At 38.1% G+C, this 27,188-nt stretch overlaps 2 protein-coding genes across 3 annotated transcripts in view; one reads left to right on the top strand and one right to left on the bottom strand.

The window, feature by feature from the left end:
* The window catches only part of LOC131685347 (SET and MYND domain-containing protein 4), a 22,965-nt gene extending 11,657 nt beyond the window's left edge, over positions 1-11,308 (top strand). The window contains exons 4-5 of one of the 2 annotated variants that reach the window (XM_058969008.1): positions 10,844-10,876; positions 11,084-11,308. In XM_058969008.1, the coding sequence (XP_058824991.1) occupies positions 10,844-10,876; positions 11,084-11,233 (183 nt within the window). In that variant the 3' untranslated portion in view covers positions 11,234-11,308. The remainder of the gene's footprint in view (positions 1-10,843; positions 10,877-11,083) is intronic. The other variant, XM_058969009.1, reaches the window with a different exon arrangement.
* Positions 11,223-27,188, bottom strand: LOC131685348 (proton-coupled folate transporter). The gene is made up of 5 exons (XM_058969010.1): positions 26,893-27,188; positions 13,077-13,358; positions 11,998-13,011; positions 11,615-11,940; positions 11,223-11,548 (listed from the first exon to the last, which is right to left on the bottom strand). Exons 2-5 carry the CDS (start codon positions 13,098-13,100, stop codon positions 11,413-11,415), a joined length of 1,500 nt encoding a protein of 499 aa, XP_058824993.1. The 5' UTR covers positions 13,101-13,358; positions 26,893-27,188; the 3' UTR covers positions 11,223-11,412.

The following is a 27,188-nucleotide window of genomic DNA, read 5'->3' as shown; positions in this document are numbered from 1 at the left end:
TGCTTCTGCGCAGCCTCCATAGTTTCCACGACCGTTCGTATGGCATCCACAGTGGACCTACCTTTCCGGAAACCGAACTGCATATTGGATATGCCATTCTCTCCCTCCGTGTATGTTGTAAACCTGTTAAGGATTGCTCTTTCAAGCACCTTGCCAACTGTATCCAAAAGGCATATCGGCCTGTATGCTGAAGGATCTCCAGGGGGCTTGCCTAGCTTCGTTACCAGCTTTTGTCGCTTCCAGATGTCGGGGAAGTTACCATCGTCGATGCACTTTTGAAACGCGGTCCTAAACATATCCATGTTCGATATAATTGCTGTTTTCAAAGGCACGTTGGGGATAACGTGTGGTTCCGGGGCCTTCTTGGTTCTCAAGGCTTTTGCCACCACTATCAGCTCCTTGTTGGTTACCCGAGCTTCTTCTTCGTAGTCATACTGTCATACTGAGCTTAATTTCCTTCCTCCGGCCCTATACACTGGTTTTAGAGCATCTCTTTCAGCGATGTTGTGGGCTTTCTGCATTTTCCTCCGGACTCGGTGGTAACATGCACGTAGGTTGGCAATCGCCGAATTCCACCAGAAGACTGGGCGGTGACTGTACCTTGGTTTACCTTCTATTGGCATGGTTGCATCGCACGCTATTGCTAATGCCGTTGTCACTTCATCTGCACATGCCCTGTTGTGTGTATGTGTGTCATTTAAACTCACACAATTTTCTCAGAGATGGCTAAACCGATTTTCACACACTTCAAATGAAAGGTATCACGCTCCCATAAGCTGCTATTGAATTTTTAGTTGATCCGACTTCCAGTTCCGGAGTTACGGGTTGAAGAGCGCGGTCACGCAGCAAATTCCCATATAAACTGGTAACACCATGATGTCTAAATGATGTAATACATATTAAAATGCGCTCCAAAAAATATGAGTTTTATCGTTGACGTAATTTCAAGCATGACAGAATTTGACAAACCGTAATTCACGAAATGACGAAATATAACCATGCTCCGTGTAGTTTTACATGAAAGATATATATTACATGCGCAATGACATAAAATTACACTTACTGCCATTCAGAACAAACGCTATATGAGGAGTAAAATTACGTGATTTACGAAATTCAACGTCATGTAAAATTAAAATCAAACTTAAAAGTAAGTCATTTTTGATGCTCGTATATGTCAGGGTCGGGAGACGTAAATTTACGCGATTTTTTCTAGGTGTGTGGGTACAACATTACTTGGATTTGTAGGTCTAGATCACTTCTGGCCAATCAAAGTAGCTTTGACCATATTGGCCAACTATGATGGGTCTTGATGCTCCATGGGAACTGTCAAGTTTCTAAACAAATATCACACCTATTTCCCAGCGAATTCTTGAACGATTTTTACAAACTTGATTCCAAATAAAAGATACAATAATCCCATTGACTGCAATTGATTTTCATTCGGTTCTGACCTTTGGTTCGGAAGTTACAGTATAGTTAGTTAGGTCACAATGGAATTTCCCATATGAACCATTACAAACATAATACCTCAGAGGCTGAAAATCTATTGGAATGGTCACCAAAATACATCGAATCGCAGGTCTAGATCACTGATTGCCAATCAAACATTCTTTGAATATATTGTCCTCCATCGACAATTGCAGAAATCCCGGTTTCCGGGCATGTTCCGCAGCTAGAGTCACATCTATTCTTCGGTGATGACTGAATCGATTTTCTCAAACCAAGTCTCAAATGGAACGCAGTTGGGTGTTGCATGCACCCCATGCACCATACTGCTTCGTAACACTGCTCTTGTGGTCTTATACAACGTTTGGGCCAACTTGAATTCCTGTGGAAATTCTTTCATTCCTCATTTCGGCTTTCTACATTACTTTCTTGGCATGGTTACGGAATGCCTGCTTCAATATGGCCCAGTATTTCTCAACAGGGCTCGATTTCGGTGTGCACGGAGGATTCTTTGACACAAAGTTGACCTCTTTAGCCTTGTACCATTCCAGAACATCTATTAAGTAATGGCACTAGGTTAAATTCGACTATAAAAGCGTAAATCCGCCGTAAGACCACAGAAGTGAAAGTTTTTGAAGGCACTGAAATTCCTGAATTTGGCAGGAATTTTGAGGATTTACTTAAACTAAACAACTTAGCCTTATTAAGTCTTTGGAGAAGTTTTCGTAGTTTATGACCCGAGCAACACCAGTTGTTGACTAGCAGTTTCAGCAACATAATTCGTTACATAAAGGTATATGGCAACCATTATTGCGCTGGTTTAGCGACCCAAAAAGCGCACGTGTAAAAGCCTTTGCTTATGCAACTAATCGCTGTCGTTGCTTGTTACAAGTGCTGCTTGGGGAGCCCCCTCTTTTTGTTAAAACAACAGTCAGGGTTGTTCTAATTTTACCAAGATCAAAAAATTAACTTTTTAATCATTCTAGCCAGAGTCAAACGACCTTCAGCGAAGTTGTAGAATGACAAATTTTGGAAAAGTTTGCTGAAGACATGTAAGCTCTATCTGTCATACATTTTATTATACAACAAATTTAAAGTCGGAGCTTAGAGTGTTTCTTACAGTTACAATTTTTTTTCAAATAACTTTTGCTGTATTCATTTAAAACTGAAGTAGTCTTCAGACAACTTTAAGATTGTTTCAAGACGAATAATTTATTTCATGGCACCATATATCTAGCTATTTCCATATATCTAGTTATGAGCACTTTTTCGCCAAAAATGGGGTTGTTTGGAATAACAATATCAATCATTTGGGGCAAATAAGAGATAATTCTTTTTAACTATAAATGAGAGGCTGAGAGCAAGAGTAGGTTAAAATTTTTCTCAGAGCAAAAGTGGGTTAAAATATTCTGTTAGGAGAGAAATGGTATATTCATCACAACCTCAGGCAAAAGTGGGTCAAATATTAGGTGATATGAATAAAAACAAGAATCCAACTTACTTTGCTAAAATTGACACGATGATGCTGTTTGCCGAGCATTTACTCAGATCGATATGATAAAAAAATAAGATGAGCTAATACTTTTCGAACATCAAACATCTATCAAATTAGTATGAATAAAAATTAACAATTGGAGCATATGCTTAAAAAATGTTGAGCATGCTCAGATAGCATCTACTTTTTAAGTGTGACCTGATTCCTGTAATGAAACCGCATTCGTTTAATTTTCTACCAGTTCCTCTTCGATTACTTGCCGTTTTTATACGACGGTGGCCCTGATTTTAAAAAAAATTAAGTGTAAAGTAATTTGCGATCATTTTCATAAAAATCACTACAACAAAAACATTTTATAACTAATGATAGTTCCCTAATCTTGTGATTCCAGATAAATAGTATAGGTTAAATCTCGATGAAAAATGGTTGTTTAGTTACTCCCTAATCCATTCCGACGGATCCTATTCAGATATGCTATTTTTTGCATCATACAAAACGTAGTATTCACTAAACAACAGTTTGTTAAAATATATGGAACGTGTATCAAGCAGTCATAATCAAGACTCACGAATAGATAAATTCGCTTCGAATATTGCTATATTGGTAGCCAGATACCTTTTCAGATTTCAATCCAGGATATTTCAGTGTCCTTCGTCAAGCAGGAAATTGGTATTTAGTGACATCTTAGAACATCACCAAGCATAGTTTCTGGTGAGGCAGAAACGGGGACCTGAGGAAGGGCTTCTGGATTTTTTTTTACTACGTAACAGGCCGACAAGGGTACCCGGATACCCGCCAATAATGAATCGGTCGTAAATTGTCTCCATGTGTCCAGATGACTTCAAACGAGACCGCAATATTCATAGATCATCGAACTGATATAATTTGATGTGTCACATGACAGGTACAATCACTAAAAATGTTTAGTCCGAAGAACCGGATTCCGGAATATCCGGAACCGGTCGTAAAGTGGCCCCGTATGCCCAAATGACTCAAAAGGTGATTGAATTGTTCATAGATCATCAAGCAGATGTAATTTGATGTGCTGTGAGATATGTATATGCTGGTTTAAATATTCCACAGATAAGGCTTGCTGTTTCTGGGAATCGGTTCCTGGAAGTCTCTAGGAATTTGTTCCTGGATGTCCCGGATACTCCGAAAAGGTCCAGAAATAGTTCATGAGTATTCAATTTGCATTGCACATTTTTCAAAAAAAACGTAATGTTTGGTATGCCTTTTGGTATAGATGGTGCATTTTGGATTTACTAGGTCCTCCAGAACCGGTGCCAGGATACCCGGATATGGCCATTACGATCCTTGAATGACTTCGAAGGGGCTGCATATAAGTTTTAATCATGTACGGGCTATGAATGATATGAATAAAACGAGAAAACGCTTATGCTAATTCTTGTTTTTGCAAAGTAAACTTATTAAGCATTTGCTCAAATCGGTATGATGAAGCATTTACTTTGATCAAAGTAGGCTCGAATTTCGAACAAAGCATTTGCTCTGTCAAACAAACATATGCCACCGGTTGGTCGTGTAACTTGTTTACAATTTTTTTTAGATTTTCCCGCATTGCGAATTTTTTGCTTATCCGATTCCAGTAATGTTATACGAGGAGGAATTTTTGAACAGCGGTGCTGATGGTAAGTACCATTTTTTTCTTGATTTATCTGCAAAAAATGTACGGTATTTGTGTATTTTTAGCAGATTACGATGAAAACGTTGTACCGAATACCAGCACCACTGAATCAAAAAAACGCAAGCGTGGAAATAAATGTGAAGATGATTTTCATTTCGTTGCAGTGCTGGAACAGATGGGTATTATTTTATTGGAGAAATCTCAGTCGCCTGTAGTAAAGAGCCAAAAAGCCACAGCAGCGCAAAATATGTGCAACGAAATGATGATCAGATACGGAATTTCGATGACTAAAGACCAACTGATTAAAAAGATACACAACATGAAAGCCAGATTGAAAAGCAAAACTGATTTAAAACAAACAGGTAACTGGAATATGGTATTGAATGCTGCTGAGAAAAAGTTGTTCGAGCTTTTAGGGGGCGTCGACAATCCGAGTGTAACAGCACGGAATTGTAGGTTTAGTATAATCGATACGTTTCCAATGTAATAACATGTTGCCCAATTATTTAAGATGGCTTGTCAATCGGGAAAACAAGAAACGACCCAACATCTGTTCTAGAAACTGTTGTTTGGTGAACACCGAGGTCCTCGTCAACTCCAACCTGAAATTTGGAAGCAAGCTAATCTCAAACACCATTTTGAAGTGTGATGCTAAAAACATCAAATCTGTCGATTAAACAATCAATTGGGTTACATGTAACATGCAATCGTTTTATAGAGAATTATCACAAATCGAATCATCAGGTGAATATCACTAGTTAATCTGTCAAAAAGTTAATTTTGTTGTTGCAATATTTAATAAAATATGCGCTATTTATTTAATATTTCTACTTCCCTGAAAACCTGGGTCACCAACGTATCTCAAAAAACACTTCATTTTGTGTGTATTGCTTAAAGCACCTCCTCGCGTTTCATCATAATCGGCCAAAAAAAGTTCTACCAAACGGTCCACGTTTTGACGAGAAAATCTATACAAATCTTTAAAATTTCTGTCATCCCCGAAACGTCGAGATGTGTAAATTTTCACAGCACGGATGGGATCACATTCCCAATTGTTTATTCCAGCAATTAATGGAAGTGGAAGTGGCAGAAAATTTAACGAATACATTTTGATTACAGTCACAATTCACATTTAAAAAGTAAATGCTACCTGAGCACGCTGAATGCCGTGCTCAACATGTTTTGAGCATATGCTCAAATTTTGAACTTTTATTCATACCAATTTGATAGATGTTTGATGTTCGAAAAGTTTTTACTCGTGAGATTTTTTATCATACCAATTTAAGTAAAAGCTCAAAAAACAACGTCAACATGTTAGTTTTAGCAAAGTAAGCTCGAGTTTGATTTTTATTCATATCACCTAATAGCAGACTTAAAGCTAGACGTTGAAAAATTAATGATAATAGCATAAATGACCCTCGGACAAACCCAACGGAATTTTCATATAAATCCGGAACCGGTTATCTGACCTGACCAACATATACAGCCTAAGAAACTTGAATGAATTCCCGATTGTTTGCAAGTTTGGTTAAAATCCGTTGACAATTGTTAAAACTAGAGCGAATTAAGCACTTAAATTGATGACTGAAAAGTATCACGAGGGCGCAAAGGTTAGAGGTGTTTTTTTTTGTTGGACACAACGGTTAACGGCTCGTCTTTCACGAAAGCTAAGCTCGTATGCATGATCAAAGTTGACTTCAACGTAAACAAAATACATGGTTAGTAACGTGCTTGTTGAGCAGCAACTTGTTTGACAGAAATATGATCGAGCAAATGCTATGTTCGAAATTCGAACCTACTTTGATCAAAGTAAACGATTTAGCGTACCGATTTGAACAAATTCTCAACAAGTTTACTTTGCTCAAACAAGAAATAGCATGAGCATTTTCTCGGTTTATTCATATCACCTATTATTTCGCGCAAAAGTGGTTCAGGGCAAGACTGGTATAGAATATTAACCCATTTTTTGCGCTAAGCAAAGAATCAGATATTTCTTATTCGGACTTGTGTGTAATAAAATTTTAGTAAATTTTTCAATGCCTTAGAAATCGTGTAATATAGGATCCGTATTGGTCAACAGGCACCGAAAATTTACGATTACCACCAATTCGAAATCCAAGATGGCGACTTTCAATTACCACAAAATAGTGAGAACCACCATCAATATGGGTGTCATCTGAAAGGGAGTGGTCAGTAGACATCGGAAATCGATAATCAATGGAGTGAAAAGCGCATGAACCTGCGTTATATGGGCTCGATTCTGTCAACGCCATTCTGGTAGTACGAATTCCAAACAGCAGAACATTACTCTAGTGACGAGCGAACCAGCGTGCAATAGAGTGATTTTAAACAGTATACGTCCCTAAAGTTTTTCGATAATGAGCCCAAGCTGTCTTAATGTCACGAAGTATGAAGTGTGTGGTGCTGAATCCATGATGACTCCACCACCCTTGACGTGAAAGTGTCTTGGAATGCTCGAGTCGAATAAATGGTAGTTAAACTGAATCGGATAGCGTTTCCGCGTAAGCGTAACGATTGAGCATTTACTCGGATGTAAAACCTTTCTGTTTAGATCACACCACGTGCTAAAGCTCTCCAATTCGGCATCGGTTTTATCCCATATTTGTCGAAAAAATTTCATGTCATGGGCGACATAAAGGCGTATTTTGATATTGACGTCGTTGAAGAAAAGAAAGAATATTACTGGACCGATATGGCTTCCTATTGAGATGCCGGATGTAGTGAAAAATGGTACAGATAGGCAGTCTTTAATGCTGATTTGGAATTACCTTCCATCGAGGTAGGAACGAAACCAGCGGAGGAGTTGTCCATGAATACCGAGTTTGTCCAGCTTCGCTATTTCGATATCATGGTTGATTTTGTCGAAGGCCGCCGATAGATCTATGTAAATAGTATCGGTTTGCAATCCGTCAGCGAATCCATCGAGTACATATGTTGTGAACGAGAGCAGGTTGGTTGTCGATCATTTAGGCATAAAACCGTGTTGTTGCAATGTAGTGTTTGCAGTGAAAGAAAATCGGATCTAAAACGACTTCTACAGACCACCCCCTTTCAAATGATACCCATGTTGATGATGGTTCTCACTATTTTGTGGTAACCGGAAGTCGCCATCTTGGATTTCAAAATGGAGTAATTATCGATTTCAGATGTCTACCGACTACTCTTTTTCAAATGACATTGATGATGGTTCTCCCTATTTTCTGATAACCGGAAGTTGCCATCTTGGATTTAAAAATGGCGTAATTATCGATTTCCGATATCTACTGACCATCCCCTTTCAAATGATACCCATATTGATGATGGTTTTCCCTGATCGGTGATAAATCATTTTTGAAAACATTCTTAGGATAAAAATGGAATATATATCCTCTCAGGGCAAAAGTGGTACAGTAATGTTTCGATTATATCACGGTCGGTCTGTATTTTAGCGTGATATATTTGAAGCGTGATATATTCAAAGCAAAACAAATAATTATATTCAAACATTAACCCATGTATTTCTATAAACAAAAAATAATAGAAAGTTAAAGTTAGTCAAAAAGAATAAATCATAGTAGGGTAATGAGCCTATTTTTGCTATGTTTCTATTATCACACTACCCCTTTGAAGCCGTTGGTTAGAGAAGCGTCTGCCATCTTTGTTCAACGCATTGGGTCAAACGATATGTTATAAGCGGATATTTTTTCTCCACACAGCTTCACTTTACCGTTTCATAAAGTTGTTGAACCACCCAAAGCTAAACTTGAAGGAATTTGGCACGTTAAGGTTTTGGACAAATATCATGACTATTAAAATCAGTGTATTCGAAGAGACTACGATTCAGCTCTCGTTGTTTCAACATCCATAGAAATAATCCCATTTCCAATTGTTGATGTCCTTTCAAAAGAAAAGGTAATCAAGTCAAGAGAAAATGCATATCTCGGAATACCTACCATATCTTGCGTATTTTGGTTTTCTCATTATTTTATTAGATTTTCCTGCGGATAACTAACAATTAAGCGAAAAAAAAGCAGTAGATTTATTTACCCAATACACCAGAATGCCCTTCAAGGACACGGCAAATAAGAATTTAAAACTAAAATTGGAATCGACTGTAAGATATTTCGGCACTCCTAGACATTACAACAACGTTTTAGTAAAACATGATTTCGAGATTATTCGCGTTTATAGTTTCGCGCCACGTCCTCCGTTCACACAAAGGAATAAGATGAACAGCGCTATAACTTTGAAGATAAAAGAATAAAAAAGTTCGACTTTTTAACCGACCTCATCATATATATACCCTTAACGAAATAGTCCAAAATCAATAATAGGCTCATTACCCTACATGTAAATAAGTGGCTTAATTGGATCAAAACGTAGTGTGCCTTGTATGTTTTTTTAAAAAGCGTGATATAATCGAGGGTGATATAAACGAGTATTGATATAAACGCATAGTGATATAATCGAAACATTACTGTAAAACCGTTTTTTAACCGTTGTGTGTCCGACGCGGTACCCGGGTACCTTTTCAAGTTTCAATTAATTAAATTTCTATGTTTTATCCATAGCTGGAAATTGAAACTTTGTGACATCTTAGAACTTCACTAAGTCAAGCTTTTGGGTTAATAATATTGTTGATATAGTAAGGGTGGGAGTGAGGAGGGGCTCCTGAATTTTTTTACTACGTAACAGGCCGACGTGGGTACCCGGGTACCCACAAAACTAAAATGCCCGTAACTAAGGTAATATCCAACCGATTTCGATACTTTTGGCCGTTTTGGATTCAGGAACTCATCCATTTTTGGACTTGGTAAAAATGAATCGGGTTACTTCATTCGGTTCTCGGGAATCCGGGTTTCCGGAAGCAGGTTCCAGTGCTGGGGTACTATTTGCGAACTTCAAAGGAATACTAGCAATATGGGTATCAAAATTCTTGGAATTGCATCAGTAGGCTGTATCTCGTGGTTTTGGAACCATTTGGTGATTTGACCCCGGAACGGACATTCCGGAGCAGGTTCCCGTGGGGCAGTGAGTGGCCATTCCATTCCAATTACATTTTTCAAATTGCCATAGGGTCCCGTAACAATAAAAAACAGACTTCCGAGACAATTTGAAGAGTTTTGATACAAATATTGCTAGCACATTATTAAAATTTACAAATTATATCCTAGTACTGGAACATTACTCCGGAAAATCCGGATTACCTAAAACCAGATCCATTATTCTGGTTCTATTGTACAGAATCAAAAAGTGGACGAGTTCCTGAATCCAAAATATCTAAAAGTGTCCAAATCGGTTAAAGGAAGCCATAGTTATGAGCATTTCAATTTGTGGGTACCCGGGTACCCTCGTTGGCCTGTTAAAGGTGTTTTTTTTGTTGGACACATAACTGTTAAGGAACACCCTAAAGTTTGCATTTGAATTTCTCGTGCAATGGAAAATATAAAAGCTAGAGCTTGCATGTCTTCAGCAAATTTGTCTAAAATGTGTTGCTCTACAACTTCATCGAAGACAGTAAAGCTCTATCTCAAACCGTTAAAAAGTTCTATTTTAAATATTGCTAAATTTAGAACCAACCTAGCATCGGTTTAAACAAAAAGCAGGGCCTTGAAAAGTACAACAACTTTGCCAAACATGTTGTAAGGCTAAGTCATTTAATTTTGGCAAAAAGTTAAAATTCCTACTAAATTCGCATTCTGGACCACTGTGCACTGTTTCCAGTACATACATTGACTGTTCCGACTGTTGACAAATTGCATGCCAAATCATGTAGTTTTTGACAAACTGTCCTTTCTAACTTCCTCAGGAACTTATGACGAGCAGTAAAAAAGGTCCTGGCTGCCGTAAATCTGATTTTACATAAGTCTAATCATACGTTATGCCGTTTCAAAACACGACTTACCGCAGATTGGGCCATTCCCAGCGTCTGGGAGCATTTTCCGTCTCCTATTTCGCAACGGTTGCCCATTTGCGAATGAAGTTTATTCAATGTAAACAATACAAATTGAACTAATTTCGCCAAAAATTTCAATAGAAGACACCCCAGGGAATGAAAATACATACATCAGTTTGAAACTGATGCAATTTGATTTCATACACCCTTTACGCCGCTGACGCTACTCTTTACATGGCCGTTGTCGTGATTACCGCATTTTCAAATAATTGGCGATGTCTTCAAGACCTTGCCGTTGTCACACCCTTCCTATTTCACGGGGATTCTAACGCATTATACTTCTATTGCCTCTTTTTAGTCAGCCTATTGCGACGAATCATCTGGATCACAGGTAAAGTGTTGATGCGGTTTTACTCCGTTGCCCTTACTGATATAAACGTAACACTATACTATTATTATTATTGATTGGAAGAATAACACCACATAGAATGGATTTTTCTCTCTAAAATTGCTCTTTTATCTAAATCTGTACATTTACTGAACTTGATACTTCTTGTATCGAATACTAAAGTTTTAATTTTTCCTCCCACCTAAACAGGACGAACGCACGGCGGAAGCTGTCGGGGTGCTGATCAAAGGAATTGCACTGTTCAACGAGGTTGCCGTACCACCCCACAAACCGACGCACGTCGCCGAGGAATGCCTGCGGGTTTGCTTCGCTGATCAGGGCAGTGTGTATCGAATGTAATCTTATTTTTAACTTTTTCTTAAAAATATGTCTTGTTTTATTACCTATCACATATTTTATCTAAAACTATCAGAACTATGTTCGTTGATTTCAATACATATCACTAAGTCTTTTGGAAGATATCTCTGTTGAGCTATCCGAAGTGGCGATTGGAGGTTTTACTGTACGATTGAGAGGTCCTATTTAACTTGTTGTTCAGAATCTTCATCCACCGGAAGATGTCCGTTGATTGTTGGCTGCTGCTCGCTTTGTATCAGTCCATTTTCTGTTGTTCCTGCCTCAAATGTCTGCCCTCGTAGAGAAATGTGGACACCACTAAAAACAAAAATTAAAACATAACTAGTACACATAATGATATGCACAACCAGCAATGATACTAACAGCGTTAGCGCAAACACCACCAGCTGGGTTGCCATCGTTAGCCAGAAGAACGCCTGGGGATAGCTGCTGATCGAAGCATTGTACACCTGGGTGTACAAAACCCCGCTAAACAGTGGCACAGCGTTATCGAAGACGGATAAAAACGAAAAAATAATCCCCCGCTGCGAGGCGCCTACCATCTTTGAGATCATGGACCGAAGCACCGGTGCCACCACCGGACCTAGACTGGACACGGTTGCCCCAACGTACAACAACCAATCAACTTCGGCGAAAATGTAGAAAAACCGGGCAGTCGCATGAGCCATCGCCCCGATCATGATGATTATCTGAAATCATTGACACAGGTTAGTATCATCCATTTACTGATATGGAAATGATCTCACCGTATCCCTCATCTGGAGGATTTTGGTAAAGAACGGAACACCGAGAAACATCATCACCACGTAGGCTGCTGATTGGTACGTTTTGAAGTTACTGTACAAATCCGCGTCCCAGTTGAACTTGAGCTGCGTGTACAGGTACATTTTAGCTTTCTCGTCCCGCTGAAATGTGTAGAAGGACATGGCGACCATCAGGATGTACAGATAGGTTCGCCGATTGAGGGTTCGTTTTTCGAAGAAGGTTCGCAGCGATAGGGCGACATGTTGCCGATCGAAAAAGTCCGCTGGCATTCGATACCAGGGGAGCTCCCGGATCGACACCTGTCGATCGGTGGTTCGGGATTTGAGACGCAACGCTGAGTACGTGATCGATAGGAACAAAAGTGAGGCGTTAATCGCGAACATTACGGTAAACGATTTGGCGGTGTGATTGTAAATAAGTCTACCGATTGCGACTCCAATTGGCATTGTGCTTAGGTAGGTTGCGTCCAGAATGGTGATCCGGATGGTTCGATCCGCAACGGAGGTTACGTCTGATATGTATGCGAAGCAGGAGGCAAAAATTGCTATGTCCGCTCCCGTTAGAACACTGGGAATGGTAGCCGTATAGATGATGTACTCGACTGGCCAATTGTCCATCCGAGTATTGACCACGATCATGACGGAATAGACCAACTTTCCCGTCAGGCCTAGAATCAGTGGAAGTTTTCGACCCCGGCGATCGGACCACGCTCCTAGAAAGAGCGCCAGGACGATCGGAACGGCATACATTGCAACATTGTTCCACATGTGGAAAGTTGAAGTTGTGATTTGAACTTCTTTTTTGATGTCCTGATGACTTTCGATGTTGATACAGACGTCGTGCGAGTAGCCATGGTTAACTGTACAAGCTTTGTACAGGAAGAATACCTGCTCGACCACCGATGTTAGCATGAAGGCCATCATGTACAGGAACATTGACGGTTCGACCGTGATTTTGTGGTACCATCGTTGCTGTCCGCGGTCAGACGTCGCGCTCTGTAAGTAAGTTAACCGAACTGTCAATTATAATGAAAATGAGTTTAAATCATAAATTTGCGAACCATTATTTGTTTTCCGTCGGACATTGTGATAAATCATATGCCCGTACGAGACAGCCTGGCAATGAAAGAGTCGAACGAATCGATTGTAGTTGAGCGCTGATTGAAGCGAGTGGTGCCTTTAATCAACTGATACTATATTTAGATAGAGTATGGTGGGTTCTTTCAGAATGAGATTGTGTCGGCTGCTGCTGCTGCTGATGTTGGCTAAGCTCGACGGTTACTGCTAGTACACGATACATCCGAAAAGATTCGACGAATGACACTGGAGAGGTAATGTTGAAGCTGCAAGGGATGAAAGAAATCAGCTTATTATTACTGTGTCACATTTTATGTTAGTTAAACTAAACAATATATCTAAAAAGAAGGTTTGAATCGTGCTAAAATCTGAATTTTAGGCGAAACAATCGAATAAAATTCAGAAAATTTAGCTAAAAGTCATAAAGAATCCGAAAACGGTTTTTTTTTTTTCGAAACAATTTGTTGTTAAAGAACCTTTACCATAACACTTATGCCAAAAATCCAAATTTTCTATAGAAGGTAGTAGGATTGTCTGCATGAATGGTTTAATGCGTTTTACCCTAATTCTTCCCAAATGTTGGGTTTTTAGTTTAACTTTACTCAACATTTCGGAAGCAGGCATAATGCCGCTAATCAAAAGCAATGTAGTGAAAATAAGTGAAGATGGATACATTGACCGCACGGAACATATGAACAGAGCCGTACCGTGGTCTGTTAGTGCCCTTAGCGAAGTCTCAGTTTTGCGCCTCTTTGTTGTTTACTTTGGCACCTTTTCAGTTCGATGTACATCGCGATCGATGACACAATTTGCGTAAAAAAAAACTTCAGTTTTCTCCATAAACGAGAATATTTCAGCGGGCCAATCTAAAGGCATTTCAGAGTAATTTCAAAAGAATAAAATGATTTTTTTTTCTTGCGACCGATTTACAGATGTGGTAAAACTGGCATTGAATTCTACTTTTCACAACTGATGCAACAGAACTATTTACATTCCCATTACGAGAATAAATCATGTATTTTTTATTTTGCTTGAATTTAAACAAGTAAATGTTTGAATTAATGCCTCGGCCGATAGACTATCCAACTCAATTCATTCGCCAATATTAAAAAATGGGGGTGGGAAATACCACATCATAAATGAAACTCACGTGATACATATTCGATAAATCTTGATCGCGTTCAATAATTTTTTATTACTCCAATCTAGGGCCAGATCACTCTAGGGATGTATAACATATTTGGATGAAATCAGCAAAAATGCATTTAATTCCCGTTTTTGAATAAACTTTACACTCCCTCGCAGAAAAATTTGTCTAACAAACGTTCTACGCTGATCCACTTTGTTCAACGTTTTGTTGAGTATAGGACTAATTTTTTATAGGGATTTGACACTTTACACGCAACGCAAAATACATGATGAATTTCTATTATAATGGAAAGAACTGCATTTCATTTCGCTGATTTTTAAAAATGCTTCACAAGTGATCTGCCCCTAGACTACAATATTAACAGTGCACAACCGCAATTAAAAATAAACGGTTTATTTCTAAATAGTATAAACACCAAATTATTGAAAGTATTTTAATCAGGTGATTCTGATTCGGTTAGTGCATAAAAGAACACAATCTACCGACAACCTGCAAATTTTAATGTCTCATAGTAATTTTGAATATTTTTAAAGCCAAGTGCCAAGATTTCACAAAGTGAAATCTTTGAAAAGTATCGTTGATTTATCCACTCATAACACGGCTCAAAGCGCTAGCTTAACGAAGCCTTGGATCTATCATATAATTTTATATTGTATAAAACTTAAAACAAAAAATGTTAAGTGGGTGCCCGACAGATCACGCACACGAAATCCGCTATTTTGCGTGGAGATCTTTCATCTGGGAGAAACATGGGCTTTAAATCACTCTCGATGCCGTTATTAGCATCTTTAATGATGCGATGGTGTTTTTGTTCAGATCTTCTTCCTTGTTTCAACTCCTGGATCACAAACCGTCTGTGATATTAGCGTCCTGCTGGCAGTTTATTCGAGGGTACCGGACGCAGCTTTTGACTACTATGTTTGTCTTGGATATAAGCACCGCTGGTTTTAGACTGATTACGTTTTGGCGGCTCTGTTGTTTCATAATACATTGCGCATGTATGTATATATACAATCATGTAAAGCGACTAAAATGTTGCTACTGATAGCCACATTAGGTTCCCTTATGATAAAATTATCTAAGAGCGAATGATGGAAGCAAAAATTGATACATATTGACGTGACTAACAAATCTATATGTGATCGGCATCCGACCAAAAGAGACGACTGAATCACGTAGCTTACTTTAAGGGGAGGTTTTCATTCAACTGACCAAAAAGTCAGCAAAATTTGGTTATACAAAAAAATTATACAAGGAAATAGTTTTAATGATTCAAAATTATAGAAGGAAATAGTATTATGATTCACTTATATTTTTATCTTCATTTACAAATTTTTTCAAGACGAAAAAACAAAATGGCGCCCGTGGCGACGTTCTGTCTAAGGTTAGGTGTGCGTGGAATACCAAAACTGCATAGAGCCTGCTGCTTAAGGATCGATCTAGAACACCAAACCACAGTGAACAGACGTCCATCTTCTGCATTCAACTTGTGTAAAATCTCTAATGGTTTCGAAGATAGTTGGGATATCCAAACCAGGTGCGCTACTGTCATCATGTTTTTTTGTGGCTGAGTTCGACAGAATTGACAGCGCTTATTCCTCTACCCAGTCAAACTAGTCCGGAACCGGTTCGGACTTCCAGCATGAATTCCAGATCAAATTCAATAACCGATAGAATCTGAATCGGTTGTTTTCTTTGAGCAAGATTCCATACGGAATCCATTAAGGATTTCGAACCGGTTCCGGAATAGATTTGACGGATAGTTGGAATAGGTTGGTGTGGCGGTGCTAGTGTTTATCGTATATTAATTCAAATGTCTGTTCTCTGTGACCAAACTTATTATAACGCTCTAAAGTAAACTAAATTTATTGGAGGAATGACCTAAGAATGAGTAAATAACTAAATAATAATAAGAATGAGTAAATAAATGCACAGTGGCCCCCCATAGGCCAATAATACAAAAAACATATTTCGGCCAAAGCATGTTTTTATTCTCTCGATTAGATGGTTATGGATGTATGTTTTATTATTTCATACTTGATTTCGACAATAATGAACTGATTTTTTATATATAGAAGAATGCATAAGGTGGTTCGTTATTAACCGATATGTTGAATAATATTGATATTCGATTGCTAGTCAGATTTTTTTTTGCTTTTCGAACTGTAGTTACCAATATTAGTATTTTTATCAGATAACGTTACTACTAGCTGTGTATTGGACGATAATTATCGGGTTTTGGTGAATATGGCGTGCGGAAGAGTATGTTTGTATATTTATTCGGAGAATTTAAAAATATTGAATTTGGCTTCAACTAATTTTTTCCCTCGATATCCCTCGCGAATTTTTCTTTAAAATGGTCTTCAGACTGTTCAGTTCCACATAAACTATTCTTTAGCTGCGCAAGTTTGCGCCCAGAATAGCTAGAGAATCTAAGATGTTGTATATGTTTGACAAGATAATACAAGACAAATAACATTATTTCACATTTTAAAATTATAATATTTTATTATTACCTCAAATCTTTAAATTAAATAGCTTAGTTATTATTTAGAAATTAAATAATCGAATTATTTATTTCTTTACGATCGGATCATTACAACTTGAGTTATATTAATTTATCGGACGCTACGTTTGAAACACAGGTTGTTACGGAATATTCGATAAACGGAGCAAACGGCTCACTCCACTTCGTACCACAACGATGTTCTCAAATATGAATTTTATGAGAAAGCCCAAGTTTCAATTGCCAAATAAATTTGAATTCATGAACTGTTGCTCCTTTTTAAAATAAATGGTACCATCACGAGGATATTTTTATTCATGCGAAAAAAAAAAAATATTTTTACCGTGGACAAACTCTTTGTAAGCATAAAATCTACTTTTAGGGAAAAATTAATTGTGATTTCAAATTTTGTCGTTAGCTTGCTATTAAAATCACGAACACATTCCAAAATTGAAGATTGGTCTGTGAGTTGGTTCACGAGATATCATGCTCACTGCAAACGATATCAAAATATTGGCAGTCAAGCACAAAAGCTGCATTTTCGAGAATTGTCAATGAAAAATCATGATTTTTTTTACAAGCACATCAAAATGTGTACTATTTGATGCTCAAAAAATGTTAGAATAAAAAATAGTGATAATTAGATGCGAATGATTGGTGTAATAAGCAAGGCCATATCACACTGTTAGGTAGATATGATCTCTTTTTGCCTTTCTCATATAAAGAAAGGCTATGCAATCACTGTAAAAATCGACTTTTTAACCGAGGCCCGGAGGGCCGAGTGTCATACACCATTCGATTCAGTTCGTCGAGATCGGCAAATGTCTGTGTGTGTATGTGTGTGTGTCATTTAAACTCACACAATTTTCTCAGAGATGGCTAAACCGATTTTCGCAAACTTAGTTTCATCTGAAAGGTATAACGCTCCCATAAGCTGCTATTGAATTTTTAGTTGATCCGACTTCCGGTTCCGGAGTTACGGGTTGAAGAGTGCGGTCACACAGCAAATTCCCATATAAACTAGTACTACCATGATGTTGAAATGATGTAAAACATTAAAATTGATGTAACATTACTCTAGTTTGCGGGTTTGGATCACTAATGATCAATTAAAGCAGCTTTGACCACATTGGCCCCCTATGACGGTTCATGACGCCCCCGGGGAACTCGCCAAGTTCCTAAGCTAATATAACACCCATTCCCCAACGAATTCTCTACCGATTTCATTTTCATTCAGCAGCAGTCAACAGTATTTCTGATTTTTCAGTATTACTGACTCTTGCTTCCGGAGTTACAAGGGTGTTAGTAAGGATACACTTCCCATATAAATCGGTACAATCGTAATACCTCAGAGGCTAAAAACTATTGAAATGGTCACCAAATTACTTCTAATCGCAGATCTAGATCACTGATTACCAATCGCACATTCTCTGAATATATTGTCCACTATCGACGATTCCGGAAGTCCGGAATTCCCGGCATATTCTACAATTAAAGTCATATCGGTTCTTCGGTGATGACTGAACCGATTTTCTCAAACCAAGTCTCAAATGGAAGGCAAAATATGCAGTTGAACATTGCGTCGCCGCGGCTCCCCTCCCCCCCCCCCCACCTTGCCCTTACACCTCCCTCCTTCATCACTCCCCTCCCCTTGGACCACCCTCATGCCCGCATTTCCTTCATCCAACCCGTATACCGAAATAAGATGAAGGATTTCTGACTCATCCTCCACTCCCACTCTACTAACCCCCCATTCCCTCCAATTTCAAACCCATTCCACCAACATTTCAAAATATAATCACATGAAGATAACATTGAACTCATGCTGATTAAACCAATTAAATATTATTCTTTTGCCTTTCTCATATAGAAAGGTTATGCAATTGCTCCAAAAACCAACATTCTAACCGAGGCCCGGAGGACCGAGTCTCATATAACATTCGACTCAGTTCGCCGAGATCGCAAAATATCTGTGTGTATGTATGTGTGTATGTATGTGTGTATGTATGTGTGTATGTATGTGTGTGTGTGTGTATGTGCGGATTTGTTAACAAAATGTACACATCGGTTTCTCGGAGATGGCTGAAACGATTTTTACAAAGTAAGATTCAAATGAAAGGTATCATATTCCCATAGGTTGCTATTGAATTTCATTTTCAACCGACATCTTGTTCCGGATTACGAGTTGAAGAGTATGGTTACAAAACAAAATTTGTTGATTTGTCCACATCGGTTTCTCGGAATTTTCTGAACCGATTTTGACAAACTTGATTTTAAATGAAAGGTCCATCAGCTGCTATTGAATTTTGTGCGGTTCCGAGTTCTGGTTCCTGAATTACAGGGTGATACGTACGATCACGCGAATTCTGCAATGAATGTAAGAAGGTGATTTTTTTTTTCCAAAATGTAAACACAACTGTTGAATTTGTCCATCGATGGATCCGGAAGCATCCAAATTCAGAATAACGGTTTCTCGAAAATGGCTAGATCGATTTGGTCAACTTAGTCTCAAATGAAAGGTGTTGCGTCCCCGGAAACTGATAATAAATTCCATCTCCATCCGAATTTCGGCTATGGAGTTACGGGTTGTGGAGTGCGATCACATAGAAAGCTCCGATTCAAACCGATACCGCGATGAATGCAAAAATGTGCTCTTATATATACTTACCAAGTGTAATAAGAATGAAAGACATTTCCATAATGTTATATTGTACGAACCAGCTATTAAATCATAGTTTGGAGAAATGAGAAAGGCACAATTGCACCTCTAGGTGGATTAAAACAGGTTTTTATATTAACCCATTATTGCCCAACTTATTTTTCACGCGCATCACAAATAGTGTTTTCCGATCGAAGAAAAATGATATGGTCATTCCAGTAAAATTATTTTTGTACTCAAAGTAGCTGATATTATAAGGAACAACCAGTTAAAATTTAAGATTGATCGGTTAATCGGTTCCTGAGATATCGTGATCGCCGCGGATGAACTTTTCAACAAAATACAACTCCAAGATAATCGAGTTTTACTGTCGGTGCAGCGAGTCAACGGTCTAGCGTATCAAACACTACGTACCGCCTACAAGTGGTGAATGGGTAGCGGTCTATGAATAGCTGTAACTTAAGTTATAGTATTCCGATCTTAATGAAACTTTGCGAAAATTTTCCTCAGCGTATGTAGTTTCAGAATATCTAATTTACAAAAATTCGATTTTTTTCATCCTAACAAAAATGTGTAACCCATTAAGTGAAAATTGATTAAAAACAAAACATAAACACCGGTTTAACCACTCTAACTTCTCTAAACATATTCTTCAAGAGTATATGAACAATATTAACTCGTTGATAATGCCTGTTCTGCATTATTAATTGAGTAATAGGAGTTATTCTTCGCAACCTACTATATATAGTAGGTTGGGCAATAATGGGTTAATGTTTGTATTCTTTTTAGTAGCTTTTTTTTTCATTTTCATTGATTCCAATTTTTTTCCTAATTTCCTATCGATTTTTCATTATTTTCACCATCTATTCAATAATGTTCGATTTTTTTAATCTTCGCAATATGTTTTTCTAGTTTCCTGTTTTCCTTTACCAATTTTTTATAGTTTTTTTTTAAACATTTTTTGACAACAGTGTTTCAAATAAACCACACATTTCACACCAAGGAGCCTGTTAACAAAGAAGCGGTGGAAACCAATCATTGTTATGCACGTTTCTGGGAGTGAGTAAAAAAATCAAAGCAATCCAAGTGGGTTTTGACTCTTAGGTTTTCACTCCTGGTTTTGGCTCATCCTGTCCACTCCGGTTTGTGATTCTTGTTCTGTCGCCGATCATAGACCTAATTTAATTTCAAACTTTGCTAACAGGTCTTCAAAATTTGTATGTATAATTTCTCAATTATCCCAGCAGAAGGTACAGGGTGCGCCAGCTGGATGTATCCTTTTTGAACATTGAACAACTCCGCCATTTTTAGCCGTTTTCAAAAAAACAAGCTATTTAGTACATTTTTGGCAATTTATTATAAACCAGATTTAGAATATAACGTCGATTAAATGACCAAATGACCATTAAATGAGCATTAAATGACCAGTTATCGTACCACCATTTTATACACAAAAAACAGCTCTTTTGCGAGCATTTTGCATGACATTGGACAGCATGTCGGGCTTGATCGCAGCAATTTCAGTTCGTATATCAACTTTGAGTTCGCCAAGGTACTTAGATTTGCTACAATACACTTTACTTTTCAAGTAGTTCCACAGAAAAAAGTCTTGCACTGTCAAATCCGGCGTACGAGGAGGCCATTCCAAATCACCATTTATTGAGACAACGTGTCCTGGGAATTTGCTCTGCAAGAACTTGATTGCGGTGTGGCAAGATGCCCCGTCTTGTTGAAAATAGAAGTTTCTCAGACCTTTTTTCTGTATTTGTGGACAGACTAAGTGCGCCAAAATCCAACGGTGGCGTGCGTTGTTGATGGTCTCTCGCTCTTTGAAAAAATAAGGACCGATGATTGTTTTGGAGCACACTCCGGCCCAAACAGTTACTTTCTGGTCGCGAAGTGGTGTTTGATGTATAACGTGTGGGTTCTGTGTCCCCCAAATTCGACAATTTTGTTTATTTATTCCGCCGGAAAGGGTGAAGTGAGCCTGCCATATTTTTTACGATAAGCACGCACAGTTTTCACTATTGATCGATCGTTTTCAATGTAAAGCGCTACGATTTCAGTGCGTTCTTTTGGTGTAAAACGACTTATAGCTAAAATGGTACTAAATGATGTTTCAGACATGTGTTTATCTGTCAAAATCGGCTGGAAAATGGCGGAGTTGTTCAATATTAAAATAGGATACATCCAGATGGCGCACCCTGTATATATTGAAACAAGTCATTTGTTTTTAATTTAATTTTCTTTAACAAATATATTATTATAACAATAATAACGGGCAAACATATCTCAAATCCGGTGTAATCGAAAAGAAGCTTTCGCCATGAAGGATCTGTTTTGCTTTTGTGCTTGATGAAATGAAAATTGACAATTTAAATTGAGCACGGGCTTTTAAACTGTATGCTGCAATTATAATCTAGTAACCTGTTTTCACTCCTTGGCGGTTTTCACTCCTCAGGAGCCAAAAAAACCATGAGTGATGAAATCATGGATTTTAATGATTTATCAAACTATGGTTTTTTCAACGCATGCTGATAGGAGTGATTTTTGAAACACTGTTTGACAATTGACATTTGTTTATGTGGTTGATTTTGTTGTTTTTAGCTTTTTTGTACATTTTTTTAATATTTAGTTTTCCTATTGTTTTTTATCTTTTTTTAATCTTGTCATTTCCCTACTTTTATAAATACTATTACAAAAATGGCGCTTTTCAAAGCCACTAAAACTGTCGAAGAGGTAATAAAAACTCCCAAAGTATAAAAAACTCTACGTTTTTTTCCTTCATTGGCACTACAAACAACTAGAGCAACAAAATGGTACATAAATATAAAATTTCAGTATACTATACATGCACAGAAAAAAATATTTTGTAATTTTAAATTTATTTTCATGCACATATTTGGAGCATGAATATAAATGTAAAATTTAGTTCCAGCACAAATACACACAACTTGTCGTGCTTTTTTCAGCGATATTTATTGTAATTTTACACGTTGATTGAAAGTTACAGTTTCATTAAACGGCAAACCAATGCTCTTGAATGTATTTTTAATCCCATATTGCTGTAAAATAAATGACATGTAATATCAAACGAACGAAAGTGTAAAATCACATGCATTCTGGTGCTCTCATTGAGTGCATCGAATTCAACTTAATTTTCAATCAAATTTTTGATTCAAGCTTTATATGAGCGACCGAAAATAAAAGTCGCAAGGATAGAACATGCTTCGCAAAACCCGTTTCAAATATATTAGAATATAAAAATCGGAAATAAACTTCAAGCATAAAAATCGGACAGAAATCCTTCAGCATAAGAATCACTTAAAAAGTTCTTACCCGTAAAACTCGGCTAGGATGAACCTCCAGTATAAAAATCGTTTAAAAATAAATAAATCGCTCGTAGGAACATCCGTATATCTTGATGTTCAAGATTAAAAGTCGGCTAACAAAAACTACTGTGTAAGAATCGGATGTTTTTCTTTCCGGTTTTTTTTACTGAACGTTTTTTTACCCGATTCTTACAAAGGAATGTCCCAGTCCGATTTTTATGCTTGAATTTCATATCCGGTTTTTATATTCTAATATATTTGAAACGGGTTTTACGAAGCATGTTCTGTCCTTCCGACTTTTACTTTCGGTCGCTCATATGTTTACATTCGTACTGATTAACATGTCGTTTAATTTTCATTATTTTTTGGTGTGTAATATCAGTGAACTCCAATGGATTTCAAACATTGACTTTTTTGTACTCAGGCAATACACAGTGGTGGGGGCCCGTACGTTGGACCCCCCGGGTCCGTATTTTCTCTCTGCGGCCCTGGGGGTATCGACTAGGTTTTTCAAGCAAAACTACTCTGAACATACTTCTTGCTGTTCATGTAAGCTTGAAATCGCATAACATTCCAACATTTGACCTAAACTGGCATCTACAGAGCACATGACAACTTTGGTTAGTGAATGAAAAAGCATCAATTTGAAATGAAGACGTACGGTTTGGTCATGAAAATCCCGCCAACTTGAAAGTGAATGATTAAGGGAGGCTTTGATTTTGAATCACAGTTGGGGTTGAATTGAACTAGAAGTTGGCATTTGAAAATGAAAATTTGCACCACTGCTGTTTTCTAGTTTACAGAAGTGTGCCTCAATGTGCCACACATGTGATAACGAGTGAAATGATTGTGTACTACTGTGGATCGTATTCTTATATCGTGTTTTCGTTGCTAATATAGTGTATATAGCACTGTTCTTCCCGATCTATCCGCCACCCAGTTACATGTTATCAGGTGCGACGGCTCTTCAATCAAAGCGACGTCACACATAGTTTCTGGCTTAGACTGCCATAACAGTTGCTGTTCGGTGTCACAGTGATTCAGATTTATTTGGGTTATCTCCATTACCGTTGGCCTGCAGTCGCCCTTTTATAGTCAGAGCATTTGATGGAACCCTTGTCAGCAGCGGTTACTGGTAAACGAATCATCGCTGTCTGAGTTACTCCGTACCCCTACTTCAACCGGATCGTCATTTGCACCTCGCCCAGGTTGCACTGCTGCTACAGTGCACCTCTCAGCTCAGCGTCTTCTGACGTGATCTCAGCCAGGTCCTTGCACACAACCACCGTTTCCGGGCTTAAGCCTAAAACTTCTACCTCTTCTCCCAGTGATTAGGTAATAATCTCCTACATAGTCTAACTGTTAATCGAGGGATCCTCATTCAACTCGAAGAGCATCTCAGCTTTTTGGGTACGCCTGGTTTTTACCACGTTTTCCTCCAAATCCCTCAGCTCAAGATCTTTTCAGACCTTTGTGAGGATCGCTGCATACGTCGTCGTCACGTTATTGGCTTTGGCGAGCAATCCTTCTCCCTTTGGCACTCCCTGCAAGCCGGAGGTTTTCCTCTTTTTCTCCTCTTTTCTATTTTTCTTCCCCTTTTGCTGTTTCCTGTGATTCTCCATCCGACCTAAAACAGTACTCCAGTTGAGTGATGTGCCTCTCTTCACCAGTAAAAGCATCCTCGTGCATCTGCTTCTTGGGCCCGCCTGTTCTTCTGGTTCCAGGCGAGGTTCTTGTTCTCTTTAGTCACGGAAACTGGCGTGCTCTCCAGTTTCCGTGACTCTGAAGGGGGGGGGGGGATAGTAACCTTAGCAATGTCAATGCTCTCGTGCTCGATTGGCATGTCACTAACAGATAAATGGTAGACAAATGATAGAGATAGTGAGTCTTTATCCAGAGAGATTCAACGTCGTTAATATCCATTTGACACATTCTTCCGTGACGTTTACAACGATTTGACGAATTTTCATTCGACAAATATGTTATAACTTTATCAAATAAACGCCTACATCAAAACTTATTACAGATTCGGAAAGTAGACAAAATTTCACAAAAGATTCAATCAACATAAACTGAATATACAAGAGTTTGATGATTTGACTTTTATTGAAATTCGTTGAAAGTTCTAATTTGTCACGCGTTGTAACGTCACGTTACATTATCGGTCATAAAACAATCCTCTTCCAGTATATTCAGTCAATGTTGACCGAATCTTTCGTGAAATTTTGTCTACTTTCTGAATCTGTAATAAGTTTTGATGTAGGCGTTCATTTGATAAAGTTATAACATATTTGTCGAATGAAGATTCATCAAATCGTTGTAACGTCACGAAAGAATGTGTCATTTAACCAATCATAGGCCCCGTCTGAAAAGATAATGCCTTGCTAGTAACCTGCAAAAAATTCGTTTGATCGAACAGTCATTTTTTATTCAAAGCTCCAATACTTCGAAACGTTGTTCCAGTGTATATTTTGCATACTAAAATTGGAAAGAAAACTGAAAGAATTAAAATAAAGGATTAGGATCGTATTTCAACTCAGTTGTGAGAAAATCCCATTTGAAAACCATGACGCTTAGTCTCTCTATTTAACTCACTAACTGACTAGTTATTTAACAACTATTTGATGGCGGTTCTTTCCCAGTTTTTGAGGATTCGACATGGGTGTTGCGACTTACGATCCCTTCTCCAATCGGGCCAGTGGTAGCAGTGATTCCTGCGGTGTTGTGTTTTTGCAATGTACGTAGTACTTGTTTTAACAAAATGTTGTGTTGCAATTTTACAATTGGAATATTTTTGATTCATGATTATAGCTACAAAATTTCAATTTGATTTCCTTAACGTTCGGTTGGGAGTTGGGTCACAAATCATGTGCATAAGTGTTGACTAATCGTCCTGACAGCGTCAGTAGTGATCGGCACTTCTCTCGGAAACGCTCGAAGTAACTAATCCTTTCGACGAGTTTGCTGGCTACTCCGCTCAGTAGCTTCACCTAGTCGGCATACATCTTGAGGTCGTCCATGTAGATGGTATGTACCCCTTCTTACATACCTTGTTCGATAGCCTAGTAATCGATCGCTTAGATGCTAATGTAACAAATCAACCCCCAATTACACACTGTACCGATGTAACGCTAATGTAAAAACGAAATCCGCGTGTAAGATATTTCATCACCAAGCAAAATACTCACAATACTGTGAGTGGCGTTTATGAACTAGCGAATTAAAGTTAAATTTGCTTGTCTGTGCAGTGACTATATTTTCCTAAGCGTTAGCAAACCATGTCTTTCCACGATCTTTAGGAAATAATTGGTTACTCTATCCCTAGTAAATAGTTGCAGTTTCTGTCCACTCATGATTACAAATAATGTCCAAGCGACAGTAGAAAAAGAATAGAATAACAAAGTTGTGATTGCCAGTTAATTTGAATAATTACTTTCCGCTGCTATCTCAAGCAATAAGTCACATTAAGAGTCAAACAAAATCTTATCTATCTCTACAAACAAATTGTCTGAAACTTTGAGATTGGTTTGATGAACAGTTACTATACGATCCTAGATTACTATAAGACAACGAAGCAAGATGATTTGAACCGGTGCATTTACTGATAACGCTACGAAGCTCGCCTGCACTCGACGATAGAGTTGAAGTGTGCTCAAACAGCGAATGATACACCGCTTTTAATTGGTATGACATGAAAAACTATTAATTGTAATCACTGTTTGCAAGCACTTCATCTACATCAACAAATAATAACGTGAAGGATGCGATATCGTACAACTTATGGCAGTTTTGTTTTTGACATTGCACTGTACCGGTGTAGACGACGCTACACTCATTCAAACTTATGGCATTTTCGTTTTTGATAGTGCACTACACTGGTGTAGTTGGTGCTACACTCATTCAAACTTGGGTTACAGTCTATCTCTTTCTTTGCACTACACCGGTGTAGCACCAAGAAAAAACGAAAACGCTATTAGGTGTAATCAGTTTATCTCATTTTTTACACTGCACCGATCTAAAACCACGTAGAAATGAAATAGTTACTAGAATACAATCCATATACACATCAAGTACGACTATCGCACGAAGAAGTCACATTCAAACGAAAAGCAAACCTTGCACTTTTGTTTACGGCAAAATTAGGTGCCATTACCTCAGAATAAACAAACAAAATTCACTGACGCAGTGCTTTTCTACACTGTTTGAACAGTCAACAAAACCATTATGAAACGACGCTACACCACCCAACAAACTGCAACACTAATCGATGTGGTACACCGGAAGCAAAACAATCCACTGCACTATACCGACACATTAGCTGATGATTTCGTAACACAGCACCGGCTGTTTAATGTATCCCGCACATTTATATAAACACTAAAACACGGCTCAGATCTGCTGATGCAATCTAACTTAGTTCAAGCACCTTAACAGTCTGACAGCTGCTTG

The sequence above is a fragment of the Topomyia yanbarensis genome, chromosome 2 (assembly GCF_030247195.1).
Source record: "Topomyia yanbarensis strain Yona2022 chromosome 2, ASM3024719v1, whole genome shotgun sequence".
NCBI lineage: Eukaryota > Metazoa > Arthropoda > Insecta > Diptera > Culicidae > Topomyia > Topomyia yanbarensis.
The sequence above is the reverse complement of the archived record's forward strand: the minus strand, read 5'-3'. Positions and strand labels throughout refer to the sequence as shown.